The sequence below is a fragment of the Pristis pectinata genome, chromosome 35, assembly GCF_009764475.1.
Source record: "Pristis pectinata isolate sPriPec2 chromosome 35, sPriPec2.1.pri, whole genome shotgun sequence".
Taxonomy (NCBI): domain Eukaryota; kingdom Metazoa; phylum Chordata; class Chondrichthyes; order Rhinopristiformes; family Pristidae; genus Pristis; species Pristis pectinata.
The window spans coordinates 6,889,719-6,904,396 of record NC_067439.1 but is presented as its reverse complement, the minus strand read 5'-3'; the positions used below and the strand labels follow the sequence as shown (position 1 = coordinate 6,904,396).

Below are 14,678 nucleotides of genomic sequence, written 5' to 3'. Positions count from 1 at the left end.
CACTATATTCAGCATTCCGTTTATGCTTTTCCCTTGTACCTCAATGTACTTGCATTTTGAAATAATCTGCATGGATGGTATATAGAGGATGGGCATACATGAGGATAGGTTGAGTGAGCTAGGGAGTTTCTCTTTGGATGGAAGGAGGACGAGAGGTGATTTGATAGAGGTGCATAAGATGATAGGAGGCACAGATCGAGTGGACAGTCAGAGACTTTTTTCCCAGGGCGAAAATGGCTAACACTAGGGGGCATAATTTTAAGGTGATTGGAGGAAGGTATAAGGGGGATGTCAGAGGTAAGTTTCTTTACACAGTGGTGGGTGTGTGGAACACACTGCCGGCAGAGGTGGTGGGGGGCAGAAACATTTAAGAGACTCTTGGATAGACACACGAATGATAGAAAAATGGAGGGCTACGTGGGAGGGAAGGGTTAGATAGATCTCAGAGCAGGATGAAATGCCGGCACAACATCGTGGGCCGAAGGGCCTGTAGTGTGTTGTTATGTTCTATGGCATGCAAAACGAAGTTTTTCACTGTACCTCGGTATATGTGACAATAACAAATCAATACCAATACATTGGATGTTGAACCATAGCTGACGCTCTGGTGGATTGAATATTGGGCAGGACATCAGGAGAACTCCCTGACCTTTGGCAGAGAATGTTATGGGATTATCCACCTCAGCAGGCATGTGGGATCTTGGTTTAATGTCTTCCTTGAATGATGGTGCCTCCAACAATATGGTTACTGTGTTAAAGTGCCAGTTAGGGTTAGGTACCCAAATGCTGCAGAGGGAATAAAGTAAGTTGTAACCTGTATTCTTGATGCGTGCATTTTAACCTTCTCCAAATCATGAGCTTGTGAGTGAAGCTTTGTGTAGTGGAGGATGCACTGGAGCAGAATTTCATTCCTCTGCTCCCCAGTAGGGGCCGATGGATGGCCAACAGGTTTCAGACCCACTGTCTCGGCTTCCCTTCCCTAACCCAGGGGTTTCTCCTGACAGCTGCCAAAACTGCGATCTGTCACTGCAGCAAGGATCAGATGTCCAGCTGGCAGACATTTGGGGCCCGAACAGCTCAACACTACACCAGCAGTGAAGCCAGCAGCTGGGCTGGACCTGTGGGGAAACAAGGCTGCCAACTCTGCTTGGGCGTACGCCAGGAAGTCTCAGTGGTGGATGATGAAATGGCCCAACCCGCACACTCCACCATTGTCCGTCTCCCAACGGCTCTACCTATCTCTACCCAACTAAGAAGGACAACATGTTTAAATCCCTTTAGATTATTAGATGGAATAAAGGCTGTTTCACTAATCTCCATTATTCTTGTAACTAACAAACAAGTGTTCAATGGAAAATAGTAGAACTTTGTTTAATCCCTTTTTGAAGGGGCGTTGGAGGCAGACCCTCACAACAATTGTGAAGCATCTAGACAAGCACTTGAACCGCCGAGGCTGAGAAAGCTGTGGCCCAAGTGCTGGTGAATGGGATTAATGTCAATGGGTAGTTGATGTCTGGCATGGGCCAAAGGCCTTGTTTCTCTGCCATATAACTCTCTGACTAAAACTTTAGTCACCAGATTCCTGGGGGTGAATCCAATTCTGAGGCCCCAGGACAATCCTGGGGGATTAGTGATTTAAATATTCCGTGATTTTTAGGACTCAGAAGGAGCCAGCTCACTGATCAGTGCTGATTTGAAGAAGAGCTACACAGCCAAATTCTACCTTCAAGGACTAGGTCCACAGCCCCACAGGACTTGGCTCTTACAGCACACATCCAAATACTGAGAGTTTTTGTCTCCACCATCCATTCAGGCTGGGAGTTTGAGATCCCAACCTTTAAAATGAAGTCTAATCTCTTCTACAAATTACCTTAAATCTATGTCCCTTTATTTTGACTGCTTTAAGGGAAATAGCTGCTTCTTATTTGCTCTGCCTAGGCGCACTTTATAGTTTTATTCACCTGAATTAATTCTCCCCTCAATCTCAAAAATCAAAAGGAAACAGTCAACCCATCTGGGTTACAGAACAAACTATCAATACTCATCCCATTTTCCAGCACTTGACCTACAATGCGTTGACAATTCAAGTGCTCATCTAGATACTTAAATGTGAGAGCTTTTGTCTCCAACATTCCCTCAGAAGCATTAGACAAAATTCTCCTTTTAGTTTCACTTGTTTCAAAGAAAATAAGCCTAGTTTATCAAGTCGTTCCTTGTATAGTTTTCCATACCTGGCAACACCATTGTACACCTCCAACATCTTTGCAATGTTATCAGACTGTACACAGTACCACAACTGTGGTCTAACTGGTGTTGCATAACACCCTTTGCTCTAATCTGTGTGTTACAATCACTGACATTCCATTGTTGAATGGGGCCCTGTATCTGCCAATGAGGTAAATGACGGAATGTCTAACCTTTAGAATGTTGCCAAGTGAGGGACTCTGAAAGGAATGCCTTGTGTGGACGCTAGGTTTTTGCTTTGCATTTTTTATCTTGCTCGTATCAAGGTACCTATCTTACCTTTAGCAGACTTCCCTCTGCGCAATCAGCATTTCTCAGCAGATGAAACTGCGTAAGTTGATGTCAGTCATGACTCAGTGGGTAACGATCTAAGTCATAGGTTGTGGGTTCAAACCCCACTCCAGCGCACAAGAATCAGAGGTTGACACTGTACTTCACACCACCCCCACTCCCAGTAGGTACATTAAACCAAGAAATGCAGCTTCATACCTTTTTAGTTTTTAAAAAGGTGAGACAAATTATAAAGCAGCCAATGAGACTGGAAGGTTGTCAGTCGTAGCAGAGGGTGGTAATGGCCTTGAGCAGCGTGAACATCAGTCTGCGACTCAGCAAGTTTCTCTCTGTTGTGAGCTGCTGTCTTGGAAACATGTCATGATTTTCATTTTGGGGAATTTAACCTCCTTGTGAATAGGTCTTTTTTTTTTAATTCCTTACAATTCTGCCTCCTCCACCATTGCTAACACTGAAAGACCGATTTTCTCACTTCTCCCATCTCACCTGAAAACTGCAGAATCGTGGCTGGGCTGAAAGCATTTGCCGTTGTGTTTCTGTCATAATTAAAGCACTGGCCTAAGATTCTGAATGTTAAGTACTTTGCCACATTTGAGAGGGAAAGGGTGCAGTACAGGCGAGGATTGGTCTGTTGCTGTATAACACTGGAGTAGTAGTGGTGGGGATGAGTCTGTCACTGTATAACACTGGGATACAGTACTGGTGGGGATGAGTCTGTCGCTGTATAACACTGGTACAGTACTGGTGGGGATGGGTCTGTCACTGTATAACACTGGGATACAGTACTGGTGGGGATGAGTCTGTTGCTGTATAACACTGGTACAGTACTGGTGGGGACGGGTCTGTCACTGTATAACGTGGGTACAGTACGTGAGGATTGGTCTGTCACTGTATAACACGGATACAGTACTGGTGAGGATGGGTCTCGCTGTATAACACTGGTACAGTACTAGTGGGAACAGGTCTGTCGCTGTATAACATTGGGGTACAGTACTGGTGGGGATAGTCTGTCGCTGTATAACACTGGTGCAGTACTGGTGGGGACTGGTCTGTCGCTGTATAACACTGGGATACAGTACTGGTGGGGATGGGTCTGTCGTTGTATAACACTGGTACAGTACTGGTGGGGATGGGTCTGTCACTGTATAACGGGTACAGTACATGACTGGTCTGTCACTGTATAACACTGGGATACAGTACTGGTGGGGATGAGACTTGCTGTGTAACATGGGTACAGTACTGGTGGGGACAGGTCTGTCACTATATAACACAGGTACAGTACTGGTGGGGACGGGTCTGTCGCTGTATAACATTGCGGTACAGTACTGGTGGGGATAGTCTGTCGCTGTATAACACTGGTACAGTACTGGTGGGGACGGGTCTGTCGCTGTATAACACTGGTACAGTACTGGTGGGGACGAGTCTGTCACTGTATAACACTGGTACAGTACTGGTGGGGATGGGTCTGTCGCTGTATAACACTGGGGTACAGTACTGGTGGGGATGAGACTTGCTGTGTAACATGGGTACAGTACTGGTGGGGACAGGTCTGTCACTATATAACACGGGTACAGTACTGGTGGGGACGGGTCTGTCGCTGTATAACATTGCGGTACAGTACTGGTGGGGATAGTCTGTCGCTGTATAACACTGGTACAGTACTGGTGGGGACGGGTCTGTCGCTGTATAACACTGGTACAGTACTGGTGGGGACGAGTCTGTCACTGTGTAACACTGGTACAGTACTGGTGGGGATGGGTCTGTCGCTGTATAACACTGGGGTACAGTACTGGTGGGGATGGGTCTGTCGCTGTGTAACTGGGGTATAGTACTGGTGGGGATGAGACTGTTGCTTTATAACACGGGTACAGTACTGGTGGGGACAGGTCTGTCGCTGTATAACTGGGGTATAGTACTGGTGGGGATGGGTCTGTCACTGTATAACACTGGGGTGCAGTACTGGTGGGGATGGGTCTGTCGCTGTATAACACTGGGGTACAGTGCTGGTGGGGATGGGTCTGTCGCTGTATAACACTGGGGTACAGTGCTGGTGGGGATGGGCCTGTTGCTGTATAACACTGGGGTACAGTGCTGGTGGGGATGAGTCTGTCGCTGTATAACACTGGGATACAGTACTGGTGAGGACTGGTCTGTCACTGTATAACACTGGGATACAGTACTGGTGGGGATGAGACTGTTGCTGTATAACACAGGTACAGTGGTGGGGATGGGTCTGTCACTGTATAACACGGGTACAGTACTGGTGGGGATAGGTCTGTCGCTGTATAACACTGGGGTACAGTACTGGTGGGGATAGGTCTGTCGCTGTATAACTGGGGTACAGTACTGGTGGGGACGGGTCTGTCGCTGTATAACGGGTACAGTACTGGTGGGGACGGGTCTGTCACTGTATAACATGGGTACAGTACTGGTGGGGACGGGTCTGTCACTGTATAACACTGGGGTACAGTACTGGTGGGGATGAGTCTGTCGCTGTATAACACTGGGGTACAGTACTGGTGGGGACGGGTCTGTCGCTGTATAACACTGGTACAGTACTGGTGGGGACGGGTCTGTCACTGTATAACACTGGGGTACAGTACTAGTGGGAACGGGTCTGTCGCTGTATAACATTGGGGTACAGTACTGGTGGGGATGGGTCTGTTGCTTTATAACATACAGTACTGGTAGGTACAGGTCTGTCGCTGTATAACCGGGGTACAGTACTGGTGGGGATGGGTCTGTCACTGTATAACACTGGTACAGTACTGGTGGGGACAGGTCTGTCGCTGTATAACTCGGGTACCGTACTGGTGGGGTCAGGTCTGTTGCTGTATAACACTGGGGTATGGTACTGGTGAGGATGGGTCTGTCGCTGTATAACACTGGTACAGTACTGGTGGGGATGGGTCTGTTGCTGTATAACACTGGGGTATAGTACTAGTGGGGATGGGTCTGTCACTGTATAACACTGGGCTACAGTATGTGGGGATGGGTCTGTCGCTGTATAACACTGGGATAACAGTACTGGTGGATCTCAGTTGCCAGGATCCTGCCCAGTACATTGGAAGGGACTGTGCTGTGGAAAGACTCCAATGCTTTGTATAACCACCCTGATGCCTCTGTCTGCCCTCAGTTCCCAGAATGTGGCTTTTACGGGCTGTACGACAACATCCTCCTGTTCAGGCACAATGTGAATTGCGACAACATCCTCGAGCTGGTGAAATCGGAGAGCGACATCCAGGAAGGTGACCTAATCGAAGTCGTCTTGTCAGGTAAGTGATGGTCGCTGCTTTGTCTTGAATTCTCTGCTTCTGCTGCTGTGACCTTTGTCTCAAATCTGGTTCCATCACCACCCCAGACTTCCATCACTACCCCAGACTTCCATCACTACCCCAGACTTCCATCACCAGCAGTCAGCCTTCTGCTGCCTGGGTCCTAAGATCAGCAATTCACTGCACAAGCTTCCTTTTCGTTTTTGTATCCCTTCCTCTCACTTTTCTCTCTCTTTCTCTCTCACCCTCTCTCTTTCTCTCTCACCCTGACACCTCCCTTTATCGGAGAGGATGAATGCGGCACTGACTGCTGTACCACACATTCTGTCTTTCTTTTCTTACCCAAACAATTTGAAGCTGTGTTTGGGGTGAACCTTTCCGCTGCAGAAGTCTTTGCAGCAGGAAGTCTTTGCTTCCTCTGCCTTGCACTTTGCTCATTGCACTCTGCACACTTCAGCTTGTTTGGTTGGGTCTGGGTTCCAGGAACGAGCATTGAAGGAATCCAAACAGTGGAAGCATCAAGCTCCCATTACCACCAGCTTTCAGGCTGACCTGGTATGTTGTACATGGATGCAAGTCAAAACGATTTGTTTCTGTAGCACCATCAACCATCTCGGGATACCTTGCAGCCAATGAACTAGAGAGAACGTTGGAAACGTGGCAGCCATTTTGCGTTCAGCAAGATCCCACAACTACGAAAAGAGAGGACAGGGTCTTAGTTTAATGTCACCTCTGGAAAATGCTCCCTTTTGACAGTCCAGCACACCCTCAGTACCAAGTAACTGCTTGATTGGATAAGGCTCTATTGAACCAATGACCTTCTGACTCTTGGAGTACGAGGAATGTCAACTGAGCCACAATTATTGCATTCAGGAATGCTAACAGAGCAAAGAGAAAGCTGACCAAGGTGCCTTCCTGAGCTACTCCCATTTGCCTGTGTTTGGCCCATATCCCTCTTAAAACCTCTTCCTATCCATGAACCTGTCTAAATGTCTTTTAAACGTTGTAATTGTACCTGCCTCTACCATTTTGTCTGGCAGCTCGATCCCTATACCCACCACCCTCTGTGTGAAAAAGTTGCCCCAGAGGTCCACTAAATCTTTCCCCTCTCACTTTAAACTTCTGCCCTCTAGTTTTAGACTCCCTTACCCTGGGGAAAAAGTGTGTGACCATCCACCTTATGATTTTATAAACCTCTATAAAATCACCCCCCACCCAAAGTTTCAGCCTTTCCAATCTCTCTTTATAACCAAATCCATCCAGCCCCAGCAAGATCTTGTGAATCTGCACCCTCTCTAGCTTAGTCACACCCTTCCTATAGTGTGGCGACCAGAACTACACACAATATTCCAAGTGTGGTGTCACCTACGTCTTGTACAGCCGTAACGTGATGTCCCAATTCTTGTACTCTGTGCTCCATCTGATGAAGGCAAGCAAGCCATTTGCATTCTCCACCACCTTGTCAGAATCAGGTTTATTATTGCTGACTTATATGATGTGAAATTTGTTGTTTTGCAGCAGCAGTACAGTGCAAAGACATAAAGTTATTATAAATTACAAAATAAATAAATAGTGCACAAAAAAAGGAATAATGAGGTAGTGTTCTTGGGTTCATGGACCGTTCAGAAATCTGATGGTGCAGGAGAAGAAGCTGTTCCTGAATCGTTGAGTGTGGGTCTTCAGGCTCCTGTACCTCCTCCCTGATGGTAGTAACGAGAAGAGGGCATGTTCGGATGGTGAGGGTCCTTAGTGATGGACGCTGTCTTCTTGAGGCACCGCCTCTTGAAGATGTCCTCGATAGTGGGGAGGGTTGAGTCTGTGATGGAGTTGGCTGAGTCTACAACCTTCTGCAGCCTCTTGCAATCCTGTGCATTGGAGCCTCCATACCTGGCGGTGATGCAACCAGTCAGAATGATCTCCACCATGTATTTGTAGAAATTTGCAAGAGTCTTTGGTGACTTACCAAATTTCCTCAAACTCTTAACGAAGTAGAGCTGCTGGCATGCCTTCTTCATGATTGCATCAATGTGTTGGGCCCAGGATAGATCCTCTGAGATGTTGACAGCCAGGAACTTGTCCATCTGTGTCCCCAGCTTCAGGGAATTACATACCTACCCCTAGGTCTCTCTGTTCTTCCCAGGACCCTGCCATTCCCAGACCCCCAAAGGTAGCAGGAGTTACAATTAAGGTAATTAGAGAGTCATATGGGATGCTTTCTTTATTGCCTGAGGTATGAAATGTAAGGTCATGCCTGAAACGTTAGTGTGGGCACTTTTCTTCACCACGATACAGGAAGGATGTGACGCTACTCAAGAGGGTGCAGAGAACATTCATGAGGGTGTTACCAGATTGAGTGCGAGTAAATGAGGCTGAGGGAGCTACATAAAGATACAAGAGCCCGGCACAAGGTGAACAAGAAAGGCATTCCCTGTACAGAACAGTCCATAACTGGAGAATGAAATGGATGGTAGTTGGATTAGATGGGTGTTAGAGAAATGTTTTTCACCCAGGAGGTGATGCGATTCAGAACCTCATGGCCTGAAAGGGTAGTGAAAGCGAACCCCTCTCCATGGTTTTACAAAGTATCTGGATGAACTGTGAGCTGGGAAGTGGGATTCCACAGAACAGCTTTATCATTCAGAATGCAAAGTAACAACAGATGTTACCTTGCAGATAAAAGCACAAACTTCTGGAGATATTCAGCCAGAAACAGAGTTAATATTTCAGGTTGATGACTTTTGATCAGAATTGGAAAACTAAGAGAACAAACACGATTAAGTTGCGGAGAGGGGAAGGAATTGGGGGTGGGTGGTGAGGAAGCAAATGGAGTGTGTGTGATACGGTGGAGCCCATGGTTTTCCACGTTGTTGGTGCCATCTAAGAAAGGGTGATGAATGCTTGTGATTGCAGTTGTTGTGTCTGGGCGAGTGTAGGTTGAGAGGTGTAGAGGGAAAACAGTAGGCAGGAACTGAGAGATGTAGAACGCAGCAGATACTGGAATCTGGTCAAAGAAAATACGGGGAATAATTAGCAGACCAGGTAGCGTCCGCAGAGAGCAAAACGTGTGTTAATGTTGCAAGTGCACAGAATGGCAGCAACGCTGTCCAGTTGTGGTACAAACAGGAAAGGCTGGCTATCTGAAATTTCAATACAGAGTCCCAACGGCTACACCATGTCCAGGCAGAAGGTGAGGTGCTGTTCCTCAAGCTTGCGTTGGCCTTTGTTGGGATATGGAGGATGCCAAGGACTGACAGGCCAGAGTGGGACTGGGACAGAGAATTAAAATGAAAGGTGACTGGAAGCTCAGGGTCACTTTTCCAGACGAAATGGAGGTGTTCTGCAAAGCAGTCACTTGCTATTTGGCCTCTCCAAAGTAGAGAAGACCACATTGTGAGCACCGAATGCATTTGGAAGAATTGCAAATGAATTGATGCTTTTTTTAAAAAAAAAATTCATTCAAGGGATATAGATGCAGGCAGTTGGGACTAGTTCAGGTGGGCAACTTGGTCAGCATGGACAAGTTGGGCCGAAGAGCTACAGAGCACGGAAACAGGTCCTATGACTCTTAAGTGAGCCTCAGAAGCTGATCCAGCGTTTAATTGCCCATCCCTAATTGCCCTTGAGAAGGTGGTGGTGAACTGGCGCTTTGAACCGCTGCAGTCCTTGAGGTGGGTTTACCCACAATGTTGTTAGGAGGGGAGTGCTGGGATTGTGTGTGTGTGTATGGCTTAAAGGACAACTTCACCTTGAAAGACTGTTTGGGTCCCAAGTGGGAAAGGAAGAGGTGCAGTTATTGTGTGCAGTTCTGGTCACCTAACTATAGGAAGGTTATCAGTAAGATTGAAAGAGTGCAGAGGAGATTTACTAGAATGTTGCCGGGTCTTCAGGAGTTGAGTTACAGGGCAAGATTGAACAGGTTAGGACTTTATTCCTTGGACCGTAGAAGAATGAGGGGAGGTTTGATAGAGCTTTTCAAAATTATGAGGGGTATAGACAGAGTAAATGCGAGTAGGCTCTTTCCACCTAGATTAGGAGAGATAAGTATGAGAGGACATGGCTTTAGGGTGAAAGGGGAAAGGTTTAGGGGGAACTTCTTCATTCAGAGAGTTGTGGGAGTGTGGAACGGGCTGCCATCTGATGTAGTAAATGCGGGCTCACTCTTAAGCTTTAAGAATAAATTGGATAGATATATGGACGGGAGAGGTCTGGAGGGTTATGGACGGGGTGCAGGGAAGTGGGACTAGCGGAATAATGTTCCGGCACAGACTAGAAGGGTCGAATGGCCTGTTTTCTGTACTGTATTGTTCTGTGGTTCTAAAAGAAAAATGTTACGTGGGGACGTGCCTTGAGAAGGAGCATGTTTTCTTGGAGATGGAAGTCACAGTGGGAATGTCCCTTTGGAATGTTGAAAGAGATGGAAGGATGTGTCTGGTGGTGGAAATGATGGAGGTTGATCCATTGTATTGGATTGGGCAGGCTGGGCTTGCTTTCACTGGAGTGAAGGAGGCTGAGGGGTGACCTGATAGAGGTACACAAGATTACAAGAGGCACAGATAGGGGAGATGGTCAATGTCTTTCTCCCATGGTAAGAAGTAACAAAAACAAGAAGGTACACGTGTAAGGTGAGAGGAAGGAATTTTACATGGGTTCTAAGGGTCAAGGGAATCAGTAGCGGTTAGCATGATGCTAGTACAGCACCAGCAACCCAGGTTCAATTCTGGCCGCTGTCTGTAAGGAGTATGTACATTCTCCCTGTGTCTGTGTGGGGTGCTCCAGTTTCCTCCCACATTCCAAAGACGTACGGGTTAGGAAGTTGTGGGCGTGCTATGTTGGCGCCGGAAGCGTGGTGACACTTGCGGGCTGCCCCCAGAACACTTTACGCAAAAGATGCACTGTGTGTTTCGATGTACATGTGACTAATAAAGAGATCTTATCAATGAGTATGTTTAGGAGGCTTTTAGACAGACAATTAAGTAGGCAAGGCAAAGAAGGAGGCAGGCAAATGGGATTAATGTCAATGGGCACAAAAGTTGGCAGGGACTAGGTGGGTCACCTTCTGTGCTGTACGTATGAGGAGGCTGGTGAGGTTGGAGCGAGGACATGGGGAACCCTCTCCTTGCTCGGGCTGGGAGGGAGTGGGGGTGAGAGCAGAAGTGGAAGCAATAGAGGAGCTGCAGTCGAGGGCCCTGACTAATATCGTAATGGGGAAGCCACGGTTAAAGAAAAAGGAAGAAATCTCACAAGTTCTGGTCGGTGTGCAAGCTCCAATCGTTGGAGCAGATATAATGGAGCCGGAGAAAGTGGAAGAATGGAATGGAGTCCTTCAAGGAAGCGATGCAGTCAGGATAGGTCCGGGAATTATCCCCGCATCTAACCCCAGGAGTGTTTGATCTGACAAGGTAGAGGGGCCTTTACTCTGTACCTAACCCATGTGTTCCTCACCTGTGTCTGTGCTCGTGAATGAAGAAAGGATTCAGCCACCCGAGACAAAGGTCACTTGTCTTGAGTATGACTCTATTGAGTTACGACATGGAGCACCTAGCATATGGCTGCATGTTGTCTGTTCTGGTCTGTTGTCTGAGAAGGGCACCGGGTTGGAACAATGCCAAAAGAAAAGAAAAGTCTCTTTCTTTCGTGAGTCTCCTGTTCAGAGTGGTTGCAATGAATGAGTGCTCTTCACTTTACAGGTTGTGTGCGGGGATGATGTAGAAGTTGGAAAACTGACTGGGATGTCGCAATGCCTCGTGCTCTGTGGTTGACTTCAGTGGTGTTGTCTGACTTTGGTTAGGCGGTCTGTAGGTTTGGAGAAGTGATATCAATATATCTGGGTTCTGGAGCAAGTAGTTTTATGAGAATGTTTCTTCTTGCTTTTATGTACAACAGGAACCTTGTGGGATGATATAATCCTGCTACACATTGTGAGCTTCCTGTGCAGTGCTGTCTGACCCCGGAACCCCTCACAGTTCTCTGTACACTCCCTTTGACCCTGAATATCCCACACATTTGCCTGTCCACTTGCGGGCTGTCCCCAGAACACCTCGCAAAAGATGCATTTCACTGTGTGTTTCAATGTACATGTGACCAATAAAGATAACTTTAAAAAGAGATATCTCTGACCCTACAGAAAAGATTTACGAGGATGTTGCCAGGACTAGAGGGCCTGACGTACAGGGAGAGGTTGGCCAGGTTAGGCCTTTATTCCTTGGAATGTAGGAGAATGAGGGGCTACCTTATAGAAGTGTTTAAAATTACGAGAGGCATAGATAAGGTGGATAGTAACAAGTCTTTTCCCCAGGGTAGGCAAGTGCAAAACTAGGGGGCATAGGTTTAGGGTGAGAGGGGAAATATTTAAAAGAGACCTGAGGGGCGACTTTTTCCACACAGAGGGTGTTGAGTGTATGGAACAAGCTGCCAGAGGAAGTGGTTGAGTCTGGTACAGTAGTATAATTTAAGAAGCACTTGGATAGGTACATGGAGGGGCGGGGCTTGGAGGGATATGGGCTGAATGCAGGATATTGGGTGGGCACCATGGGTGGTATGGACTAGTTGGGCCGAAGGGCCTGTATCTGTGCTTTATGACTCTATGTACCCCACACAGTTGCCTATACACTCTCCCTGACCCTGCATACCCTACACAGCTCTCTGTACACTCCCCCTGACCCTGCATACCCCACACAGCTCTCTGTCCACAGCCTCGATGACCTGTTGCGATTTCTTTACACCTAGGTGCTGCAACCTTCGAGGATTTCCAGATTCGGCCACATGCCTTGAACGTGCACTCCTACCGCGCCCCTGCATTCTGTGATCACTGCGGAGAGATGCTCTTTGGGCTGGTGAGACAGGGACTGAAGTGCGATGGTAAGAAAATGTTTTTCTCTGGGCTGCCACCTATTCTCTGTCCCTCTGCTGAAGGTGTCAGCTGCCATGGAGACTTCTTGCTTGCATGGGGTTGTTAATGGGTGTTCAGTGAGTAAGTTGGTCATGGGGTAGCATAATATCACTGGATTCCATCCCTGGCCAAAGCACCCACCTGTCAATGGGGCTGTGATCAGGGATTGGGAGTCCTGTAAAGTTGACCTGCTCCCTTCCCCAGGTCTGGGATACCATGGGTTGGACACAGGGTAAAGCTCCCTCTGCACTGCCCTGGGAGTGTGTGATGGGACAATGTAGAGGGAGCTTTATTCTGTACCCAACCTGTTCTATACCTGCCCTGGGAGTGTGTGATGGGACAATGTAGAGGGAGCTTTATTCTGTACCCAACCTGTTCTATACCTGCCCTGGGAGTGTGTGATGGGACAGGAACAGCACAGGTTAGATACAGGGTAAAGGTCCCTCTACACCGTCCCATCACACACTCCTAGTGGAGGGACTGCATAATTTAGATTCAGAAATTCCTCCTCATCTCTCTCTCTTAAATGGATGATCCCTTATTCTGGAACTATGCCCCCTATTTAAGATTTCCACACGGAGTTGCAACCTCTCAGCATCCACCCTGTCAATGCCTCACAGAGTCTCTCAATATGATCACCTCTCATTCTTCCAAACTGCATGATGCAGTCGGGAACAGGATGAAGTCCACGTACAGAAATCCTTAATGGTGCTACAGATAATCAATCAGCTTCTTCCCAGAAAGCACTCTGGTCACTTGGACGTCATCAGGGGAATTAAATTTAAATGCAAAGATATTAGGCAGAACATTCCTTATGGCAGGATAGGTCACAGCTGAGAAGCAGGTAGTGAGGACGATTACCAGATGTTAAAAGGTTTGAGAAGTTCTGTTAGAAGTTTCCAACAATTTGATAAGTAAATCGGTTATTGGATTACTGGTTTCTCCTTGTGTTTCTACACCTGTGTAACTTGCATCTGGGTTAATAAACTCTTGTTGTGATTTAACCTGGAACTAAAAAGAGCTGGATACAGATTAAAACTCTGTCTACACTGTCCCATCACACACACTCAGGGCAGGGACAGAAATGGTTTAGAAACAGTAAATCTCCATCTAGACCCAAATGTCCTCAAGGTTTGATGAAACTGAGTTCCACAGGTGTAACAGAGGAGTCAATCTGAACTGGTCAAAATGGATTAGTTGGGACGTCTCTATATTCTCTGCATTCTGCAGAAAGATTTTTTAAAAATATATTGGGTGTACACCGATCATAGGTAGAAATTTGGATGGAATGGCTGTGTTCCCTAGCCCTATCACAATCGGTCTGATGTTCAGAGATGCATTTAACTGTGCCTGGTTTTAGGTGAACATGTTTGCAATTCAGGGCATACTCTGCATCATATTTAACCGTGTACCACACAGTGGTTTCTGTAGACGTTCTGTGGAAGGCCTGAACCATGCTGCTATTTTCCTCTCTGCTTCCCCTTCTGAGGCAAATCTTGCATCTTGCTGATGTCCTTTATTCCCTCTCTGTTACCCTGTCCAATTGGCCTCGGTCATTTGCAGAGTGGTAATGCCAGTGAGTGGTAATACCTTGTACACTTTCTGGTCTGTCCGTGCGTCTGGCTTGCACGCTGTGTCCCTTTCCCCTCACCTTCCTGACCTCCTTGCACCCTGTCACTGTGAAGGTAGCAAATGACTGAACTGCATTCAGAAGACTTGTTTACTGGTGTGGTCACTGTCACCACCTGCTGGCTGAGTTCAGTACAACAGAACAGAACCATCTTTTCAAAGTGAAAGTCAAGTTTGTTGTCATCTGCACAAGTCCATGTGTGCACAGGTGCAATGAAAAGCTTACTTGCAGCAGCATCACAGGCACAGAGCATCAGATAAGCAGCATTCACAAGAAAAACATAAAAGAAACGTACACAATTTTTACAAGAAAGAACACAATTGGAACATTTTTTTTAAAAAGTCCATTT

At 47.0% G+C, this 14,678-nt stretch overlaps 1 protein-coding gene across 1 annotated transcript in view; it reads left to right on the top strand.

Moving 5' to 3' along the window:
- Nucleotides 1-14,678, top strand: part of prkd2 (protein kinase D2) — an 84,392-nt gene that overhangs the window by 36,731 nt on the left and 32,983 nt on the right. The window contains exons 2-3 of the mRNA XM_052044299.1: nucleotides 5,672-5,810; nucleotides 12,537-12,668. Coding sequence (XP_051900259.1) covers nucleotides 5,672-5,810; nucleotides 12,537-12,668 — 271 coding nt within the window. The remainder of the gene's footprint in view (nucleotides 1-5,671; nucleotides 5,811-12,536; nucleotides 12,669-14,678) is intronic.